We start from the raw sequence: 23,467 nt of genomic DNA on the forward strand, positions 1-23,467 counted from the left end.
CCTTCTTTATTTCTCACGCATCTGCATTCAATCCTCACACACATGCTCACTCATTATTTCTTGCTGTCCCGTCCATGGTCGTCAATTATCTTATCAGCTGCTCTCATCAGCTGATCTCATCTATCCAATAGCTCACCTATTGGATACACCTACAGTACATCGCAGTCGATCATCCAGCTGCTTCTGTTTAAATATAATTCTCTCTCTGCCTAGTCTCACATTGCCAAACCTATCTCCACAGCGCTGTGGAGTAAGTTCTGGATACTCCACACATACATTCTGACATAGGAGAAAAAAACTGAGTTGTTTGAATTTCTTTAAACCAATCACAATCGTCTTGGGGCGGCGCTAATCTCTGGACGCAGCGACGGTGGCTCTGCAAAATGTCTCAGGAAGGAACTTGTTTTGGTGGAACATTTTGCACCCCGCAAAAGAAAACGCCACATACAATATTAAATGAACTGTTGACACAACACAATAGCGTCTCCATCTCCATCTTCCATCTTCTTCATCCGCTTATCCGAGGGTCGGGTCGCGGGGGTAGCAGCTCAGCAGGGGACCCCAAACTTCCCTTTCCCGGGCCACATTAACCAGCTCCGACTGGGGGGATCCGAGCGTTCCCAGGCCAGGTTAGAGATATAATCCCTCCACCTAGTCCTGGGTCTCCCCGAGGCCTCCTCCCAGCTGGGCGTGCCTGGAACACCTCCCTAGGGAGCGCCCAGGGGCATCCTTACCAGATGCCCGAACCACCTCAACTGGCTCCTTTCGGCGCAAAGGAGCAGCGGCTCTACTCCGAGCTCCTCACGGATAACTGAGCTTCTCACCCTATCTCTAAGGGAGACGCCAGCTACCCTCCTGAGGAAACCCATTTCGGCCGCTTGTACCCTGGATCTTGTTCTTTCGGTCATGACCCAGCCTTCATGACCATAGGTGAGGTAGGAACAAAAAACTGACCGGTAGATTGAGAGCTTTGCCTTCTGGCTCAGCTCTCTTTTACGTCTAACGGTGCGATAAATTGAATGTAATACCGCACCTGCTGTGCCGATTCTCCGACCAATCTCCCGCTCCATTGTCCCCTCACTCGCGAACAAGACCCCAAGGTACTTGAACTCCTTCACTTGGGGGTAAGGACTCATTCCCTACCTGGAGAAGGCACTCCATCGGTTTCCTGCTGAGAACCATGGCCTCCGATTTAGAGGTGCTGATCCTCATCCCAGCCGCTTCACACTCGGCTGCGAACCGATCCAGTGAGTGCTGAAGGTCACAGGCCGATGATGCCATCAGGACCACATCATCTGCAAAAAAGCAGCGATGAGATCCCCAGCCCACCGAACTGCAACCCCTCTCCACCCCGACTACGCCTCGATATCCTGTCCATAAATACTACAAACAGGATTGGTGACAAGCGCAGCCCTGGCGGAGGCCAACTCTCACCTGAAAGCTGAGTCCGACTTACTGCCGAGAACCCGGACACAGCTCTCGCTTTGGTCGTACAGAGATTGGATGGCCCTGAGAAGGGACCCCCTCACCCTGTACTCCCGCAGCACCTCCCACAGTATCTCCCGGGGCACCCGGTCATACGCCTTCTCCAGATCCACAAAACACATGTAGACTGGTTGGGCATACTCCCAGGCTCCCTCCAGGATCCTTGCGAGTAAAGATCTGGTCCGTTGTTCCACGACCAGGGACGGAATCCGCATTGTTCCTCTTCAACCTGAGATTCGACTATCGACCGAACCCTCCTTTCCAGCACCTTGGAGTAGACTTTACCGGGAGGCTGAGAAGTGTGATACCCCTGTAATTGGCACACACCCTCTGGTCCCCCCTTTTTTAAAAGGGAACCACCACCCAGTCTGCCACTCCTTAGGCACCGTCCCAGACTTCCACGCAATGTTGAAGAGGCGTGTCAACCAAGACAACCCCTCCACACCCAGAGCTTTAAGCATTTCTGGACGGATCTCATCAATTCCTGGGGCTTTGCCACTGTGGAGTTGTTTAACTACCTCAGCAACCTCCACCAGGGAAATTGATGCCAATCCCCCCCTCATCCTCCAGCTCTGCCTCTACCATAGAGGGCGTATTAGTCGGGTTAGGAGTTCCTCAAAGTGCTCCTTCCACCGCCCTATTACCTCCTCAGTTGAGGTCAACAGCGTCCCATCCTTACTGTACACAGCTTGGATGGTTCCCCTTCCCCCCCTCCTGAGGTGGCGACGGTTTTCAGAAGCACCTTGGTGCCGACCCGAAAGTCCTTCTCCATGTCTTCTCCGAACTTCTCCCACACACGCTGCTTTGCCTCTTTCACGGCAGAGGCTGCAGCCCTTCGAGGCCCTTCGGTACCTTGCAACTGCCTCCGGAGTCGTCTGGGATAACATATCCCGGAAAGACTCCTTCTTCAATCGGACGGCTTCCCTGACCACCGGTGTCCACCACGGTGTTCGTGGGTTACCGCCCCTTGAGGCACCTAAGACCCTAAGACCACAGCTCCTCACCGCAGCTTCAGCAATGGAAACTTTGAACATTGTCCACTCAGGTTCAATGCCCCCCAGCCTCCACAGGGATGCACGAAAAGCTCCGCCCGGAGGTGTGAGTTGAAAGTCTGTCGGACAGGGGGCCTCCTCAGACGTTCCCAATTTACCCGCACTACCCGTTTGGGCTTACCAGGTCTGTCAGAGTCTTCCCCCACCCCTGACCCAACTCACCACCAGATGGTGATCGGTTGACAGCTCCGCCCCTCTCTTCACCCGAGTGTCCAAAACATATGGCCTCAGATCAGATGAAACGATTATAAAATCGATCATTGACCTTTGGCCTAGGGTGCTCTGGTACCAAGTACACTTATGAGCATCCCTATGTTCGAACATGGTGTTCGTTATAGACAATCCATGACTAGCACAGAAGTCCAACAACAAACAACCACTCTGGTTTAGATCAGGGAGGCCGTTCCTCCCAATCACGCCTCTCCATGTGTCTCCATCATTACCCACGTGCGCGTTGAAGTCCCCCCAGCAGAACTATGGAGTCCCCGACTGGAGCCCCATGCAGGACTCCACTCAAGGTCTCCAAGAAGGCCGAATACTCTGAACTCTTGTTTGGTGCATATGCACAAACAACAGTCAAGTTTTTCCCCCCCCCCACAACCCGCAGGCGTAGGGGAGGCGACCCTCTCGTCCACCGGGTTAAAGCTCCAACGTAGCGGCGCTCAGCCGGGGGGCTTGTAGTATCCCCACACCCGCCCGGCGCCTCACACCCTGGGCAACTCCGGAGAAGAAAAGAGTCAACCCCTATCCAGGAGTATGGTTCCAGAACCAAGACTGTGCGTAGAGGTAAGCCCCACCAGATCTAACCGGTGGCGCTCCACCTCCCGCACAAGTTCCGGCTCCTTCCCCCACAGAGAGGTGACATTCCCACGTCCCCAGAGCCAGCCTCTGCTGCCCGGGTCTGGTCCGTCGAGGCCCCTGACCTTCACTGCCACCCATGTGGCAGCGCACCCGACCCCAGCGGTTCCTCCCACAGGTGGTGGGCCCATGGGATGGAGGGATGTCCGCCACGTAGCTTTTTCGGGCTGTGCCCGACCGGGCTCCGTGGCAAACCCCGGCCACCAGGCGGCTCGCTGGCCAGGCCCTCCATCTGGGCCTGGCTCCAGGCAGGGCCCCGGGCTTCCTCCGGGCAGGGTCACTTCATCCCTTCCTCGATTTTTTCATAGGATTTTTGAACCCAATAGCGTGAGCTATTTAAATTGGCTGGATACATGGTTAAACCTAATTTGCTCTTACCAGTGTATCACCGTGTGTATTTTGTCCATAGCAATCTCACTGACGCGTGCGGACGCATGCACGGGATGCGTGCGTGTGTGTGTGTGTGTGTGTGTGTCCTACCAAAGCAGAGAATTAGCTCCACACATAGTTCATTATAGGCTAAGTCTTAAATATATTTGGAATATCCATTGAAATATTCACATTTTACCTGAAAAAAGTTACTCTCAGATGTGTCCAGTTTGGGACATCGCTTAGCATTACTGTATGTGCTGGGGTACATTTTCACATAATGTATATAGAAGTGGACACCTGAGTATTACCCCCATATTGAAATACACCCAAAACATGCTTTTAGGGATATTGTAGTCAAATATAGTGATTGTAATATCATAATGCAGCAACAAAGTAATCTGTATTTTCTGTCTTTAAAAAAACTACTACTCGATTAAAGGTTAAGGCTGGTGACAGTCTGTATTTTTTAATCAATAAATCCCATTAAAGACCCAAACCACAGCCTGATGAATCTTCTTGAATGTTGTTAGGAAGTGATTAGCTAGTAGTACACAGGTCATACTGTACATACTACAGGTAGCTACAGTGCATGTAAATACGTAAGTCAAGGTGCATTCATTTACTACAAACTGTTTTAAGACTGACTTGAAAAATGTCAAATTGATTCGTTAACCCCCAGGCCGCCAACACACATCCTATACGCATGTTAAAGATTGACGTTTTCAGTAGAAATAAATGGGCTTAGGAATGTTGGAAAGTATTAAGAGACAGCTTTGGTCTTTTCATGTCATTTGTTGTCAACAAATGACAACAAATGTTATAATAAAATCTAACTGTTTGTGCAGAAATGTGTATGTGTGTGTGTGTGGGGGGGAAGTGCTCGAAGGGGGTCTCGGGTGTAATTCAAAATGTAGAACCGCCACTGATGGTGGCTGTCCCGCCGCCCCTCTTCCCTTGTCTAATGGTCTAGTAGAAGTAATCATTTCAATAAGAGCAGCAGATGAGTCTGTGTTTAGCCAGGTTTCAGTTAAAAATAGGCAGTCAAACTGGTGCTTTAAAATAAGATAATTAATCAAAAAAAGTTTTATTGACGAGGGACCGCTACAAAAGTTCCCCTTTTGTGTTTTGAGAGATTTGTGTAACATAGACGGCTGAAGCCTCGTATTAGCTTTGGCTGAACTAAGGAATGCAGTTTTCATTTTTCACAGGTCAGGTGGATTTAGTCCCCATCACTTATAATAAAATGAATTTACAAAATGGATCTCTTCAGGGCCAGCACAGACAGGAGGAATGATTACAGTGACCAATAAATAGTTCAACGTAGGGCTGCTTGATTATGTAAAAAAAATGACAATTATTTTGGTCAATATTGAAATCACAATTATTTAACACTCATTGGCTTTTGGAAAAGATGTTGCATTTATTGAACTTGTGAAATTTCCCCAAATACTTTTCCTGTTTGAACTTTTTGAATTCCCCCTCAGTACACAAGACAAAAAACGGGGTTTACTTGCAAAATGCAATGCGCAAAATAATCGTTTTTCTCAATCACATTAAAATTCAATTAATTGCACAGCCCTATTTTAACTTACACATGGCCATTTTTGTATTATTTTAGAGAAGACTTGAAAAAAGATGAAACTATCCTTTAATACCAACTTGTTAATAAGTGTGTGGTGCGGTGTGTGCCCTTGAGTCTCCATCAAAAGGTACAAACTGCGACTGTCATCGGTGCCAACTGTCAGTGTTTTGGGCTACAGCAACACTGACACAGCCAGCCCTTTTTTCTGATTGGCCGCTGACATAGCAGCTTAACCTCTGATTGGCTGCCAGGGAAGACAGATTAAGAATGCAGATGAACGGCACACGCACCTCCTCTCTCTCTCTCTCTCTCTCTCTCTCTCTCTCACTGTAAACATCCTGCTCATGCTTGTGTGTTTTTTCCTCCGGCTCTGGCCGTAGCATCTACACTATGACAGATCCGTCTGTGTGGGAGAATGTGTGTGTGTGTTTGCGTGAATAGTGATGTCAGATCGACCTATGCGGTGATGAGAAGGAAGGAGTAAAATAAAAGTGGGGATGCTGGTTTCCCTCGTGGGACGTCGTGTTTGTTTGCTTTCCTCAGCGAGGTCATTTGCATGCTGGGGCTGGCGAAGGGGAGGAGGGGTGACCGCTGTGTGTGTGTGTGTGCGTGTGCATGTGTGTGTATGTATGGGGGGGGAAAAAATCTTCTGGCTGCTTTGGCGTCTGCTGCGGCTCTGCTGGGAAGCCCCCCCTCTCTCCCTCTCTTCCCATCTGAGGGGTGAAGCTGCCTCTCTACCTCTCTCCACCTTCACACGGTGAGTGTTGTCAAGTTGTCTTGAAGCAAAGGCAGCTTCTTCACCAGAGTGGATGCTGCTCTTTTTTTGTTGCTGCAGTGCTCTCTCTCATGTGTTGCTGTGCACTACTCACACTCCTCTTCACGCTGCTTCATCTCTTTCCTGTGACCATGCAAGCATTTGACCTTCACACACACACACACACACTCATTTTCTCTCTGAGCTGTCCCCCGTTCTCTTTGGATCGTAAATGTAAATTTTTTCATACACCGTACTTTCTCATCTTCTGTGCTGCATCAGTTGTAAGACACAGAAATGGGTCATGCCTCTGTGAGGAGTGTGTGTCTGTGTGTGTGTGTGTGTGTGTGTGTGTGTGTGTGTGTGTGTGTGTGTGTGTGTGGGGCAGGTTGTCAGCCTGTGCAAATCTCCACTGCTTTCCGTCAGGGAGAACATACCCCCCCCACACACACACACACACACACACACACACACTCTCCCTGTCCACCGTAGGGCATGATGGGAGCATCCAGGTGGAATGAACCATTCCTCCTCACAAATGACTGACACCCGATCCCCTCTGCAACACATCACACATCCCCGCCACCTCCCATTCTTCTTCCCTTTTCCTCCTGCAATCTTTTATTCTCTTCACAGTGTGAGTCATTTCCCAGCTGGGTTGTATTATGCAAGTAACTATGTTGTGTGTATGTGTGTGTGTGTGTGTGTGTGTGTGTGTGTGTGTGTGTGTGTTTTTTGTCTAAAAGGGCAAAGATAACAATTAATGGGACTTAAAGGTCCCATATAATGCTAATTTTCAGCGTGATATATGTATTTTGGGTTTCTACTAGAACATGTTTTCATGCTTTAATGTCCAAAAAAACACTTTATTTTTCTCATACTGTCTGTCTGAATATCCTTGTATTCACCCTCGGTCTGAAACGCTCCGTTTATGCACCTGTCTCTTTAAGCCCCCCTCCTGAAAAAGCAAAGTCTGCTCTGATTGGTCAGTGTTTCCGGGTCTTCTACAGCAGTGCTCATTGAGTCTGCTCGATCATTGCAGCCGGGGAATGACTGTAACTGCACTGTTGCAGCACTTTCTACTTATACATAGTATAGTGATGACATCACAACTGTACGGAAGACCTGATTTAAAGGAACAGTTTCCGAATCATGCTCTGTGCATTTCTCTGTGGATTGACCGTTTTGATACTTTCATAGTATTTATAAAGTACCCCGACCTGCTTTACAATAAAAAAGACATGGAAATCTCATTTTTAACAACGTGGGACCTTTAAATAAGCAAATTAAGTAGTTGTTCATACAAGCCACTTTGGTGTGGCTATGGTCCCATATCTACTATAGATTTAAGACATAATGTCTAGACGCGCTTGGTCGGGACTATTTGCGTCACTTATTGGCGCTCTGGATTGGGACTATTGGCGTCATTTTGGTGCTCTGGATCGGGACTATTAACTGACATGCGGCACAAAACGGGACAGTTAGGTTTAGGAAAGGATCGTGGGTGGGGTAACTAAATGTACATTTCAGTGACGCGCGAGATGAGATGAGACGAGACGCGCGAGAAGCATGGGACACGAACCCCGGGTCTCCTGGGTGAAAGTCCTGTGTTGTTTGACCCATCCCAACCAACTTCCTTACGCTGACATTACTGTATCATTAACTATTTGTTAGCTGCCACTTCTAATTACACTTTGAAGCACTGTTCATATACAGCTTTTAAGTTGTGTATATTTCCTGAAATCGTAGAGACTAGCCATGGTTTTAATTTAGGAGAGTGAATGGGGAAAAAAAGGCAATGTCATATCAAAAAGCTAATGAAACACCTTAAGTGGTATTTACTATACCTGAGTTCTGAAGAGAAGTAAAACTGCTCTATGTGCTGTTAAAGCCTCAGTACCATGTGAGCTGAGTTGTGGCTCGGGTTACAGACGTACCATTGTTTGACCGGCCGCTGTCTTGGCACAGCAGCATGGCGTAGTTTGAGATGTGGTGTGTCAGTCCTTTGAGAGCCAATATTTATATTAAGCAATTCTCTCTCTTTTTAATGAGACCGCCGTTGGAGTGCTGTGTGTGCTGAGGAAACGTGTCGGTGAGCGTCCTGAATACAGGGAGATGAAGCTAACAAGTCAGGGCTGTTGATTCCCATAGTCATTAAATGTGTCATTCCATGAAACTGGTACAATTTGGACTTTGACATTTTTTGATTTTTTTCCCCAAAATGTATTAGTTTTCTGAACACCGTAAAACATTAGGGCATATTTATGGATATCATGAAACATGTTTCTTTTGTCAAGGTTGCTGATGTGTTTTCATCTTTTGTACTATATGTAAGTCTAACTTTTCTCTTTTTTTCCTTTTTGTTTTGAGCGGCGCTGCTCGGGAACACAAAATGAATTTCAGTGTTTTATCTGATAAAAAAGTTGTATGGTATCACATTGTGTCGTATATATAACTTCCAGAAAAACACATTTTCCCACCCCAGACATTAAATCCACATTATTATTTGTCATTATCTTATGATATGGGCACTATTTGTCTTCAACCCCATTATGGACACTAATGAAGCTCTCTGAATATGATTATAACATGTATTTGTAATGAAATCAACATTTTCCTATTAATCAGACGGCCCTCACACTAATTCAATAATTACAAATATAAAAATGACACACTTTTGCTTTATTCTAAAACTGAAATGGGCCCTGTATTTGTAACAGCGTCAAAGATGTGGTTTGACTGCAAGATTTTAACCAATATCCATATTCTTATATTTGCTCTGAACATTTCAGACAGATTCCAACAAAGATTAAATAACTTTTTTCTAAACTTAATTTTTTTAAATTTATTTATAAAAATGTAGGTGTAACAGGGTTGAGACTAGGGTAACGGGGTTGAAGATGGTAACGTATACAGGGTTTCCCCCAGAAAAGTTGTTTAGCCCGGTGGTAAGTGTCTTTTTTTTGACAAGGGCCCGGTTTGGGCCAGTCACAGAGCATTAATGTACAGCCCTATAGTTTCTGTGATAACAGAATCATGGAAGGAATCACGAAATTGAGAATTAAAAAAAAGCTGTAAGACAGATTTCATAGGTCCCTACATTAAAGGTGCAGTAAGTGATTCTGTGCAGAGATTGTTGATATTTGAACTCAACTGCAGAACAACTACAACCTCCCCCTTCAGAAGCTCCGCCCCCCCAGATTCAGGGACAGAAAACTACTGGCCAGTCGGCACAATTACATGCTGCCTCCCCTCCCTACCAGCAGCTGTCGCTGCCTGTTGCCGATTGGCTGGAATAGTGTATTGTGGCTCGTGCACTCCTTTGTGATTGTTTTCCATTTACACAGCCAGCTGTGTATTAACAATGGATTTTTTTCCAATGCACACAGAAAATAGAGGGCTAGGTGACCATGAGGAGATATTCACTGAATTTGACAAAAAAGTGGATTGTATTAACATCAATTACTATACCTTTAAGTCAGTGCTAAAAGCTAACTGGAAATTTGAAAATATGACTACGTCTAAGTTTCCCACTGCCCCACTGTAACTGTAGTTTTAAAAAATGTCTTAAAATACATAAAAAAATAATTCTCAGTGGCTTAGGCCTGGTGGGGGGCAATTTAGGCCTTAGGCCTTAGGGCCACCGGGCTTGCAATACACTGGGGTAAACCCTGGTATATGTATACTGTACATGTATGTGTAAGAAGTGTTCTATTAATACGTCTTTTAATTGCCAGGCTTTGTCTCATTAACATAGTACATTGCACCTTGAGGCTCTATTCAACTTCTGGCAACAAAAGAATTGCACTGGATGTGTTATCAACTTAATCTCTGGACTCATTCACCCTGTCTGACCACTGCAGCTCCTGTTTAGAGAGCTGAACCCCCAGTGCAGTGAAATGTTTACTACCACTATGAGAGAAGAAACAGGACGCTGAGCACTGATTTTTCACTGGTTATGAAATTGATCACATTTCTATTAGCCGCATCCACAGGCTCCAATGTTCTCTAAAGCATCAACGGCTGATTAAGAGCCGAGACGCTTCCCCAACCTTCTATCTCTGGGCCCGGTACTACGGCTCAGCAGAAAAATTAAGCTGAGTCACCTTTCATGTCACCCAACGAAAATTCAGCACGCAGTAGACCACTAAGACAGCCACCCACCTCTACTGAAGTCTTCCCGCTCCCCAGAGAACTGAGAAGTAAGAGATACAGACATATTTAGATAGATGATTTAGGCTGTTTTGCTAAGCTTTGAATAATTTCTCCCCCCCCCCCCCAAAGGAGACAGTATGGTTGACAGATAGACCCAATTAGCTTGTGTGTTCCTGTGGAGGGTGTCGTTTTTAAGTTCTTTCAAGGTTAGTCCTTATTAAGGAGATAAAAGTTACTGAGCTATCTTTTTTTTGTGGGTCTCCGATTTTTGACTTTCACACAGCTTTCCCTCTCACAATATCTGTCTTACAGGCTCTATTCCTTCTTCTTCATTTTTTCATTCCACCTTTTCTACTTTTGCTTTTACACTGCAGCAACAACCCAGGGAAACCTTTGGGGTAGTGTGAATGGTAGTCTCGCATTGCCAGACCTTCCTCCATGGCGCTGCGGAGGAGGGTCTGGCTAGTCCACACAACATCCCGGGACGGAAGAAAAACATGCTCTGGTTTATTGCCATTTCTTTAAACCAGTCACAATCGTCTTGAAAGAAATGGCGCCTCTGCAAAATAGCCTCTGGAAGGAACTTGTTTTGGTGGAATGTGTACGTTCAAAAGTTGTTTTAGTCGTGCAACAGAAAACTCAGATTGGACAGATAGTCTAGCTAGCTGTCTGGATTTACCCTGCAGAGATCTGAGGAGCAGTTAACCATAGTCCTCAGAAATCCACCGGAGGTTAGAACGCCAACACAAAGAAAGAGGAAGGTAACGGACATCCGGCCGAAATGAAAGACATCCTGGAGAATTACCGGCGGCATTGAAGCAATCCCAGAAGTGGAACGTCATGGATATAGAGTATGTGAATAGTTATTGGCTTTTATTGCTAAAATGGACTTTGACCCTAGCTAACAAAGAGTCAGACTTCTCCTGTCTGAGTTAATTTGTTGCACAAAGCTTTCTAGTTGTGTCCAGTGTTCAATGAAATTATTTTAGTAGGTGCTCTGGGCTAGCTGAACGAGACTGTAAATACAGAAAAAATTAGTTGCTTTCAGAGCTCACTGTGAGCTCTTTTTAAAAAAAAACTTTGTTCTCTTTCTATTCTGTACTTTTTTTGTGTCGTTACTATAAGAGCAAGAAATAGATCACAAAAGACAAGTAGTACCAGAGGGTTACTTGATTTAGAAAGGCTTCGAAACATGAAGAAACAAAGTGCCATGGAAAAGTTCTCTGTGTCCTCTAGGAGTGAGTTTGTCTCTACATGGGTCTGAGCCCCAGCGGCGGAGCCCCCACCGACGCAGAGTCCCGCTGCAGCCCTCAGCCTCAGGCTACCAGGCAGCGGACAGACCTCTCGCCTTCCCCTCCACTGGGAAGGCAGACATCATGGAGGAATCCTCGTCTCAAGCCGTGGACTCCAGCACTCAAGACGATGTGCCTCCTCTCGGTGAGACCCAGCACCGCTCTATAGGGCTTTCGCTTTCTGTACACGTACTATACCTTCATTTGTTTACATTTAACAATAGTGTATGAGTGAGAGAAGTACGAGTGACGAGTGGTACTGAAGCTTCTAGTTATACACGTGTGTGTGTGTGTGTGTGTGTGTGACAGGGCAGTGTGTGATGTGAGTGCACCGTTTTTAACAGCGGTGTTGTGCTGGATGTGGTTGCAGGCTACGCCGACAGCCATGATTACAATACATAAACTTGTTGAATATTTAGGTTAACATTACAAGTCTTTTTCCAATACAACTGGTATTATCATGCTAAATGTCTCTCTTTCCCTCCCTCTCTCACACGCACACGCACGCACACACGCATACACACACACACACACACACACACACACACACACACAGGCACTCTTCTCAGAAGTTTATCAAAGGAAAGGAAAATACTGTGTTCCACAGTCACATTGGATTAATCCTGATTCCTATATACCCTGCATAATGAAAAGACTTTTAACCCACATTGTCAAATGTCGTGCCACCAATGTGAATTTACGACATCACCGCTAATGTTACAGCTCCCAGGTACGTTAGCTGGTCATCTTCTTCTTAAAGGAAGTGATGCTTCCCTTGCTAATGATGAACACAAAGCAAAGCTACTAATAGCTCTCACTTGTTAAGAATCTATTCATCCTTATAAATGTGAAACACATTGTGTGTGACTCTCAAAACAATTCCATGATGTGCTTTGCATAGATACCTAGCATGAATGCTAGAACAACAGGCAACAATTAAGTGAGGCGGGGTCTTGGAGAACCACTCTGTCTACTATTTAATAGCTCTCTCCACCTTTTGTGAAGTGCTTTGTGTTTTTCTGTCCAAATGGTGCCTAAGGCTAGTCCACACATACATGGGTATGTTTTAAAATCTAGCTTTTTCTCTGTGTTTAAGCCTTTTCGTCCACACAAACTGCGTTTTAGGTCACTAAAAAGACTTTCAGACACTTTGTTTTCAGTGTTGTTGAGTTATGGGCTTGAAACATCAGAGTGTGTGACGTGAGCGTTTGTAAGGCGTCACATATGAGGCAACATTTCGTGCAATGGCGGACGTGGCCAAAATAGTGCTGGTTCTAAGCTTGATTGCCAACAGGACTTTTTACATGTTTACACATAAATGTACAGCTACTCTTTCACTACATTGTGGAACAGAGGCAACTGAATGACTGAGCCTGCCAGTAATAATACAAAAAAAAAAAGATTGCAGGCTTCTGATTGGCCAACATCTCCTTTTTTGCATGATTGGCCAACATGGCTTCAGGGTAAGGGTTTTTAGGGTAAGGGAGATATTTTTTTAAGTACTGCTTTTATGGACAGGGTTTTTCTTTAGACCGGAGAAGGGAAAACCCCAGTTTACAAGAATACCCGTGTACGTGTGGACTAGGCCTTAGTTTAATGAAGTAACCGTATCCACTGCCTTGAAGTAGCATGCTCAGAAACCAAGTTTTACTTTTATATCATAACATAACAACTACAATCCACATAAAACAGACACCAACAAAATGATGAAGCCTCCTTAAAATTTAAATTTAAAACGTTTATTAATATTTTTGGCTGGACCGTGGTCTGGCAGGGCCTGGGGCCAGCCCTACAACATCAAAAATTTGTCGCTCTGTTGCTGAGTCACTCTGTCACTGAGTGATGAAGTTCCACCATTGGTCAGAATGAGTGTGTTGGTTTTTCCCCATTGGCCATTGCCCTTTAAAATAGGACATAGCAGGCAGGACATAGGATTTTACCCCCTCATTAACTCAGGGGAAAGGCTGCAGCGTGATGATAAATATAACCCTGGAGCCTATTTAATACCTAGTTTCAGATCCCATCCCTTAATGAAATGAGATCCCTCTTTCATCAGGCAGTCTTTTGTGATGTGTTCATCACGGTCATATCGCGATGGCGATGAAAATATGATTCATCGGTCAGCACTACTACAGATTGTTTGTTTGTTTGTTTGTTCATTGGTTTGCACCCAGATGAACAGTACAGATGAACATTTAATATCTTTATTTACATTATCGACACCATCGCTGACTATCCCTGTAACAATTTGGCCACAATTAAGCATATTGACCATATACAGTCCTGCCATATACTAGGTTTTGACCTAGTCTTGTTATATGACCAATGGGTGAAATTACTATGTTTAATGTAAAAGGTATTACCCACAGAGACTCTTCAACCGACTGCTGTTCCCATTAGCTTGTACAAATTGTAAAAGATTGTATTAGTGACTTTTAGCTCATTTCTTTGGTCTTACCACCTGCACCTAAACTATTTTGTTTCTTTAGCCAGTTGACTAGCTGGTGAACAAAGTGGAGCATTAAGCAGCCAAAAAGACAGGTTTTTGTTCTAAGAAGTTGGTTGAGACCAAAACAGAGCTAAATGGAGAGTGAGTATTGGACTACTGGCCAGAAACATGACTTCAAATAGTTGCTAATGTTGCTCCGTGTCTGCTAGGTATGCAAATATTCATTCAGCAGACTGGTAACCGTACAGCATCATAACTTACACTCTGCTAATCTTTTCTCCAGCTGTGAAGGATGTCAATGTGCTGCTTGAGAGAGAAATGTCTGAGGGCATCAGCAGCCCATCGAGAGACAATGACTCCACCCTGCTGAACCTGGGAAACAACAGCAGCATCCTCGACGACAACACAAAGTCTGATTCTGGCCTCCCAGAGGTCAGTGGTGAAACTAAATCTCTGGGCTCCCTGAGGTCATTGCTGCTTTCATCCCAACTGAAGATATAAGCCAGTGTTGGACAGGAGTAGTTTATAGAGTGATGTGTGTAAAGGTAACACCCATTTATTCATCCATCCATGATAAACGATGGATGAGAAATGAGAAGTAATGTTAAAAAAAAGGTAGTAGACTCTAACCTCTCAATGGCCAGTTACTATTCATTCCTGATTCTCTCTCCGTTATCTGTCTGTCTGTTATCTGTCTGTCTGTCTGTCTGTCAGGGGAGGGGTAAGTCCAGCGGCCTGTGCTTCAGCGATGGAAAGAGTCGCATTGATTACATCCTGGTTTACAGAAAGTCCAGCTCGCAGTCCGAGAAGAGGGAGATATTTGAGCGGAACATACGTGCAGAGGGCTTACAGATGGAAAAGGAGGTAAAGAACATTTACATTCACCACCCCGTGCCCCCCTTCTAGCCTCGCCCCTGATGTGATGGAGATTAGTTCTGCTACTGGAGTTAAAACTCTTGTGTGGACAGAGATCGTTTTTGTCACAAAACACGGCTTAAAGATGAAAAAAGGGTCTTGCTCAAGGGCACCTCAGCGAGGCAGAAGTTATAATCAAGTGGGCTCTACCCGAAGATTTGTCTTTCTGATTAGGACAGGCCTCTATCACTGTGTTGAGCTACATTTATTTAGCTTTCACTGCTCATTAAAGGGTTTTTTTCATTTTCTGGCCAAATTGCTGAGCAAAAATAGCTACTGCTTTAAAAAAACAAACAAAAAAAAACTGATGACTGCAAATAAACACAAAGCTTGGTAGGTTCCTGTAGTGACAGCTTATAAGCTTTGCTGTGGTTACAGCTGCATTCATAGTGTGCAACATGAGCAACATCAATACCAATTTCTGTGAAGAAGCAATTTCATGCTCCTTCCTATAATGCATGTAATCTCAATGGCCAGATTGCTGAATTTTTAAATGCCTGGAGCCTTTGTGCCCAGTCGGACAGCAGAGGGCTCTTGTGGCGTTCAGCGGTGAGCCACCACTTACAGAGCCGAAACAAATGTGCTGATGACAATTTTCTCCTTCTTATTTAGCAGTTCTTATTTCAAGTGTCAAAATCTGGATGTTGTATTGTGTGTTTGTGTGTGTCTGTGTGTGTGTGTGTGTGTGTTAACTTGATGCAGTAGCATCAAGGTCACATCATTATCTAGAACATGCAGTTGGGGGGAAAATGGTTCTTGTCTCCTTCAACAGACCATGTGTGTGTGTTTTTTTTTTGCGTGAGTCATTTTGTTATTTTTAGGTCTCTTTCCAGTTAGCTCCTGATTTATTGTTTTTTTATTATATTTAGACTGACTCATACTCTATCAGGAAGTACAAACAGGTGAGGAAGAGCAGAACCTAGCAAACATATTGACGTTCAATAGATGTTGATGGAGCTGCCCGCACCGAGATGATATTTTGTAGTCCTCCCCTATTTTAGCGATCTTATCTTGCTTATCTTGCTTGAATTGCATGTCTGGTTTCTTCACAGGCCTCCATAACAAACAGCGACGTGCTTTTTCTGAAGATCCATGCGCCGTGGGATGTTCTCTGTCGCTACGCTGAGCTCATGAACATTCGCATGCCTTTTAGGTGAGACAACAAACCTAAAAGTGTCTTACAATGGGGGGAAAGAACTCAAAGGTAGTAAGAGTTTTCTTGGAAAGAAACAGTTATACAAAGTTACAGAAAGTTATTTTAAATTTACTGTGCCTCACAAAAGGTCTAAAAAAGCACAGCCTGATCTCAAAGAAATATGTGAAATGACCACAACCTCTTAATACCGTATTGCTTGTCTGTTCGTCTTTGTGGAAACAATGCCAATGTCAATTAGGATCCTTTGTTGTGGTGGACACGTGCAGGATTTGTGAAGAAAGCGGAAGGGGTGGGGTGAGGGGGGGGGGATGTTTTAATAAATCCCCCTTCCAATATTATAGATGGAGCCACTCAACCAGGCATGCCAAAACACTTTGTTTTGGGGTGTCAACATAAAATACAGCACTTTCAAGCCAGGGAGCAGAGTTCACTTCGCGGCGAAAACAAAATAATTTCACCCAGGAAACGCTCATTTGTTCCTCAGTGATGTTTTAATCCAAACCACGATCTCTTTCCCAAACTATAGTCGTTTTGGTGCCTAAACTTAACTGTCAGCGCTGCATGACGCTCACTTTTTCTGGCTTAACTCCACAACCACGGTCCCTGAAAGGGCCGTCATCTGGCGGTGCCTGTAGCCGGCTCACAGTCACCTGTTGGCGGCTAAACGACTGCCGCTGGTAGCCGGCGTCCCGGAGCTCTGCAGCGGCTAAATACAACCAGCAACTGCCGCTCGGATTTTATCGTTCTATCGCTCTATAGACTGTTCACGTTACAGCGCTTTACTTAGTTTAAAATACTTCTATTTTAGGTATACAATTAATATATGCTCTAGGCTATTGGTGAAGTAGATGATCACTTTGACGGGGGGGATGCATTTTGTCCCCACCCCAGATAAAAAATAATTCAGCAAAGGCAGGGATATGTATAGTAGAACAGAAAGGGGGGGAAATCCCACGTATCCCCCCTGGCAAATCGCACCCTGGACACGTGTGTTCCCTGGTTCAACACAACCCTGTCTCAAAGTCCGCGTAGGGAGGGAGGAGGTTGGGATGGGTGAGTCAAACAAACACAAGCTTTCACCCAGGAGACCGCCGTTTGTGTCCCGCGTGAAGTCAAAGTTGACTTTCTTTCACTTACGTACATACGTTAAATACGTAACTCAACTTACGCCACGTATCGTACTTAACTTGCGTAGGTAACATCATTTCTTTTTTTTAAACCCCAAACCATGATCTTTTCTTTAACCTAACCAAGTAGTTTTGTTGCCTCAACCTAAATCGTTTCCATGGTGCCGGCACGTAACTTTAACATATTACACGCCGCCAGTTCGCCACCACCACGGAAGGTTGTGGTCGTTTCACGTATTTCTGTGAGATCAGGTTGAAAAAACATGTTAAATACATTTCCATCCTCATAAAATACTTTGTGAATATTTAAAATCCTGCATTGTTTAGATGCAAGTTTGCTAGCTTGTGGTTTTCGTCTTCGTGGCCTTTGTCGGTGCATTGCTGCGCTTCTTTGCATGTTACAGTTTTCGCCATTGCACCGCAGCACTACTAGTAGTTGAAGAACTCCAGCGGCTACCTTAATGTTTGTATTATAAGAAGTATTAACATACTCATTATTAGCAGACAACAATAGTTATGGTAAAAAAAAATAAAACGTAGACGTAGAACTGATACTTATATTATCCTCTGAAGTGTACTAAGTACTAAGGTAATTGTTCCTACATATTCCAGGAGGAAAATCTTTTACATGCACCGACGGCACAAGTTCATGAGCAGGTGAGTGTTCAGTCAAAGAGGCAGCATGAGATCAGCTGACGAGGCAAAACTCGGCTCTGGCAGCTTTAACAGAAACTTCACTTGCAGGATGGAAAAGCGGATCAACAAGTTTCGTGGCTGGCTTCCCCGCAAGCCCATGAAGTTTGACAACGAAACTCTGCCTGACCTGGAGGAGAAAGAGAGCTTCACCGCCCCCTTCAGTCGATCAAGGATACATCAGTGAGTTTTGTACAGAAGAGCCCTTTAAAAACGAATTCCTGGGAATTAGCCTTGAACTTCATCTAACACACACACACACACACACACACACACACACACACAGAATACAACATCCACATTTTCAAAAAAGAATCCTTCACAGCGTACGGATTTGTAATAACTGGTTCGTTTCACTTTAGTTTCATCATCCACAACAAAGACTCTTTTTTCAACAACGCCACCAGAAGTCGCATCGTCCACCACATCCTTCAGCGGGTCAAATATGAGGAGGGGAAAAATAAGATGGGTGAGTTTTCCAACAGGCATTATGACTAGAAATACTGTATTTGAAATATGAGGGAAATGGTGGCAGGAGAGAGAGTGTATTCAGTGTGTGCAGACTATGAACACGGTGAGCTGTCGTCGTAAAAAGTACTATTTTTTATTTCAAAAAGGATATTTAAATGAGCAAATATTAAGAAGCTCTGTTTAAATCAGGTTATCTATATTGTATTTTCTTTGCCTTTCTGTGTCCCACTAAACAACTTCTTGCTGCTTTAGCTTTAAACGTTTCCCTAAAGAACTAATCTTTATTTCTAATCTTTTGGTTCAATAAAGGGCTTGCTAATAGTCGTTGCCTGTTGGATCTGTCACTTTGTAAAAAAAGTTTCAATTTGAAGATGTCATTTGTTCGAATTCATTCAAGCGCAACCCATGTAGCCTTATCTTAAACTACTTTGTAGAATTAACATTGTTCTGTTCATTCACATCCAATATCTCACTTTAGTGACAAGCTAACGTTACCGGGGACAGTTGCATTTTATAGCATTCACAAAGCAAACAGCTTTATAGTACTTTTATCCATGATGTTAACATCTAGAGTATTGATTTCAAAATGGTTCCTCACAATCATGATTATCTGTTCAGCACGGGTCGGTTGTTTTCTCCAATTTCCGTTAGCAAAGACAGCAAAAGCGTAGCTAACTGCTCAGGCAGAAGAACATACAGTACAATGGCTTTTTACAGACATTTACAAAGCAAACAGCTTTATAGTAGGCTACTTTTATAAATAATTTTAACATCTAGAGTGTTAAATTCCAAATGGTTCCTCCATTTTCTTGATTATCCGTTCAGCACGGTTCGGTCATTTTCTCCAATTTCCATTAGCAAATACAACAAAAGCATAGCTAACTGCTAAGGCAAAATAACATACAATGGGTCTGATGGATAATGCCTTTTACAGACATTTACAAAGCAAATAGCTTTATAGTACTGTTATAAATGATTTTAACATCTAGAGTGTTAAATTCGAAATGGTTTCTCACATTTTCATGATTATCTGTTCAGCACTGTTTGGTCGTTTTCTCCAGTTTCCGTTAGCGAAGAGAACAATAATATGGCTAACTGCTAAAGCAAAAGAACATACAATGGGTCAGATTTACAAAGCAAACAGCTTTATAAGTAGGCTACTTTTATGAATGATTTATGAGTGTTATATTTAAAATGGTTCCTCCCATTTTCTTGATTATCCGTTCAGCAAGGTTCGGTCATTTTCTCCAATTTCCGTTTGCAAATACAACTATAGCATAGCTAACTGCTAAGGCAAAACAACATACAATTTGTTCAGATGGACAGTGCTTTTTACAACCATCCAGTGCAGGAGTACAGGGCATGCTGTTGTGCTAATACACTGAGGATTTTAATTCAAAAAAGTTTGAACAGTAGTTTGAATTTTGAATAAAAAGTAATAGAAACTACTATCTACACTGCTTGACTGACGGCATCAGGCTCCTGTTTCTCTTCTTGTCTGTGTTTGATTCCAGGGCTCAATCGTCTTTTGAGCAATAGTTCATATGAGGCAGCCTTCCCTCTTCATGAGGTAATTAAAGGCTGATCTCCATAAAGCCATTCATTCATTCATTCATTCATTCAATTCTGTCACGTTTTTAAGTCAGAACTTCTTTCTGTGTCATGTATGGATGTCATGGATTACATGAACTGATATTACAGCAATGCCTACGTAGATTATGTTTCTCCATGTCTGTGTTTGTGTGTGTGTGTCTGGACTTTAACAGGGGAGCTACCACAGCAAAAACTCCATCAGAACACATGGAGCAGAGAACCATCGGCACCTGCTGTACGAATGTTGGGCCTGGTGGGGGGTTTGGTACAAGTACCAACCGCTGGACCTCATCAGGTAACTACATTCAGACACTTAGGGCCTGACCAAGGTTTAGGTTTTTGTTACATTGTATAAATTAGATCCGGTCAGTTTTGGTTTCACACTGCAGTTATGCAAGCGCACTAAAGAGCTATACATGACATAATTACGTCCTGTCGTCATCATATATGTGAGCAGTGTCGCCCAGTACTTGTAGTTGATTGGTTTGTAGAAGGGCTCCTCCGTCCTCTCGTATCCTCTCTCTGGTGTTAGAATTTTTGGTATTTTTTTCCAACTGACTGCTACCGCAGCTCTTTTTGTTTTGTTGTTGAGAGGCAAGAAACGGGAACTTTACTTGGGTTTTGAGTAGCATTTATTCAGCAACAACCTGTACATTTACTACCACTTAACAAGTAAACTGCTGATTTATTCTCTGCTCTGAAAGTCCGACAGCTGTCTGCTCTTTTCAATGGACCAAATTGTGTCTGTTTGATCCGGACCGTGGTCCGGGGGGGGAGGTTTCACACCTGTAATTTTATGTTCGGATCAAACTGAAAAGTCGGAAAGTCCGGACCAAACGAGGTAGTGTGAAAGCCCCATTAAAGAGGTTTGAATGACACATTTATAATGGAAACATCATGACAGGTAGTCGCACTAATACATTTTCTCTGAACTGTCTGAAGACATCAGGATATAAATCTGCTGTTTTACCGGATACAGTATATTTTTATATGAAATTTTCACGACACTCAAACCAAAGTTTTTTTATTGTTGTTTTAGGAGGTATTTTGGGGAGAAGATCGGTCTGTACTTTGCCTGGCTCGGCTGGTACACGGGGATGCTGTTTCCTGCAGCTCTGGTCGGTCTCTTGGTATTCCTGTATGGCCTCTTCACTCTGGAGCACTGCCAGGTCAGGTAAACACACCTCCTCTCTTTTCTGATAAATATAAGTGTCCCCAGAGCTCCTAGATGTATTGTATTTGAAGCATTTGAAGCAAGACTTTCTAGGGAAGAACAAGCCTCGGTTTATGCTGCAGAAGTACTCAATAAGTACAGATCAGATAGACAATGTATTTAGTGAAGAAGTCAGGTAACTTTTTTCTTAATGCAAAACTAATTTGGTATTACAGATAAGGCTACGGAGTGTGAAATTGTCCCTGGCAACTTGAAGTATTGGGTGCCTGTTAAATGAAATAAAGGAAATTAAACTTATTCAGGATTCTCTGGTTAAAGTAAATGCTTAAGATGTAAAGATGTAAATGCAAATGTGCTCTGTATCACTTTATAAGACTGAAGTCTGAAACACTGTGCAGTGCCGCAGAATGAGAATGCGTGGACACATTTTTTTTTCAGAAAAACATAACTTTAACAACTCAGATGAAACAGAACAGTTGCATCCGTTTGGGTTTTTTCTATGTTGCCCAAATGTTGCTGGACATTGTAATACCAACTTCAACAGAGTTTGATAGGCTACATGTTGTTCTCCAGTAAAGAAATCTGCCAGGCCACTGATGTCATCATGTGCCCCATCTGTGACCAGTACTGCCCCTACCTGAGACTGTCAGACAGCTGCATCTACGCCAAGGTACTGTCACCAGACACCTGCATTTTGTCATTGTACTCGTGGGAAATGTGCCAACTCATCAATATGTAACTTCTACTCCAGATGATTCAGCACACTTTCAGTTAAGGCCAACTCTGATCACAGGGAGAAAACAAGAATCCTGCTCGTCTGTTTGGTACTCTCGTATTTTGTGTGTGTGTCACAACTATTTGGGAATATCCCCAATCTGACTCGATATTTCAAAGCTGACAAGCCCCGAGGTCGAGACGACTGAAAACCCTCCAGCAGCACAGTGGCAGAGCCGGCAGGTTAAAAGACACCGACGTAATTACCACCTGCTTCCACAGAATATATAGCAGGCTCGTAGTAGCTAGTTTCGCATAGCCAGACCTATCTCCACACTGCGCTTTTAGCGCTACGCCAGCTCTGGAAAAGTAGTAGTACATGTAGTTGTCATAGTAGTTAACTAACTAACGGTATTATTTGGATATGAATCAATCTAATCAAGGACTTTGCCACACGTTATACCAGGAGAAAGATGTTTTAGAGGTAGGAACGGACTTTAATACCTGCAGTTGTTATTGATTGATTCATGCAATATTCTTATATTTGCACCACTTGTGAGTGGAAAGAAGGATGCATACACAAGCTTCACTTGTCAGTGTTGTATGAGTTTTGTTTTTGAAGATAATTTTCGGGGGCTTTTTTTCCCTTTATTTGATAGTGACAGTGGATAGACAGGAAATGTGGGAGGGAGATGGGGGATAACATGCAGCAAAGGGCCGCAAGTCGTATTCGAACCTGGGCCGCTGCAAAGGACTCAGCCCACACGGGGCGCACGCTCTTACTGGGTGAGCTAGAGGTCGCTCCAGGTTTTGATTTTATTGCGTACAGCCGGCCTGTACGCAATTTCACTGCCATTGTTTGGTATAGCCTATGTACAGTATGCTGCACTATGGGCTTATGATGATTATATGCCTTGTATTTGGTGCCATGCAGTCACACAATGCAACTGCAGTCATGAGTGATTGTCGATGCATTATTGTATGTAAATAAAGCTTGGCTGACGTCTGTGTAGGTTGGACGGGGGCGGTAGTTGAGACGTGATGGTGTCTGGGGGGAGGGCTTTGAAAAAGTGGTAGCCCCGGGTCCCATGGTTCTTTAATGCAGCATTGTTCATTCCGCATTCATATTAATTGTGATCTTCCTATCTTCTTCTCAGGTCACCCATCTCTTTGACAATGGTGCAACTGTTTTCTTTGCTGTATTCATGGCTGTTTGGGGTAAGTTGAAACACTTCACATTTCTGCACTACCTTTCAGGTGTTTCTCTTCCCAGAAATACACTTTAGATGTACTAATACTGTATTTTTGCCACTTGAGGACAGCACAACAAGCACAAAATGTAAAAAAAAATTGGCTAATCACACACCTAGCAAATACAAAGCAACTATAGCATTAATTTGCAGTTGTGATTTTGTGCACCTGTGACCTGGAAGTTCAGTATTCACTCTGCTTGTAGCTCTGTTTTGTTCTTTGCCAGCTGCCGAGGAAAAAGTTGCTCTCACCATGCAGTGTTTCGCTCAGGTTGAGGATGGGTCGCCCACTACTCCCGTTATTTGGGGAGTCAGGCGCAGTGCTCACTCCACATAAAACGCTACATCACATCATTTCCAGCAAACTTATCGGAG

The 23,467-nt window shown here is 43.9% G+C and overlaps 1 protein-coding gene across 1 annotated transcript in view; it reads left to right on the forward strand.

Annotated features, from left to right (window-relative positions):
• LOC144512436 (anoctamin-4-like) overlaps nt 1-23,467 on the forward strand; it is a 70,953-nt gene that overhangs the window by 18,970 nt on the left and 28,516 nt on the right. The window contains exons 4-15 of the mRNA XM_078243198.1: nt 11,495-11,695; nt 14,283-14,431; nt 14,714-14,863; nt 15,967-16,067; nt 17,810-17,854; nt 17,942-18,073; nt 18,253-18,359; nt 19,876-19,931; nt 20,128-20,249; nt 20,994-21,128; nt 21,702-21,798; nt 23,000-23,060. Of these exons, the coding sequence (XP_078099324.1) occupies nt 11,495-11,695; nt 14,283-14,431; nt 14,714-14,863; nt 15,967-16,067; nt 17,810-17,854; nt 17,942-18,073; nt 18,253-18,359; nt 19,876-19,931; nt 20,128-20,249; nt 20,994-21,128; nt 21,702-21,798; nt 23,000-23,060 (1,356 nt within the window). The remainder of the gene's footprint in view (nt 1-11,494; nt 11,696-14,282; nt 14,432-14,713; nt 14,864-15,966; nt 16,068-17,809; nt 17,855-17,941; nt 18,074-18,252; nt 18,360-19,875; nt 19,932-20,127; nt 20,250-20,993; nt 21,129-21,701; nt 21,799-22,999; nt 23,061-23,467) is intronic.

Source organism: Sander vitreus, chromosome 23, assembly GCF_031162955.1.
Source record: "Sander vitreus isolate 19-12246 chromosome 23, sanVit1, whole genome shotgun sequence".
Taxonomy (NCBI): Eukaryota; Metazoa; Chordata; class Actinopteri; order Perciformes; family Percidae; genus Sander; species Sander vitreus.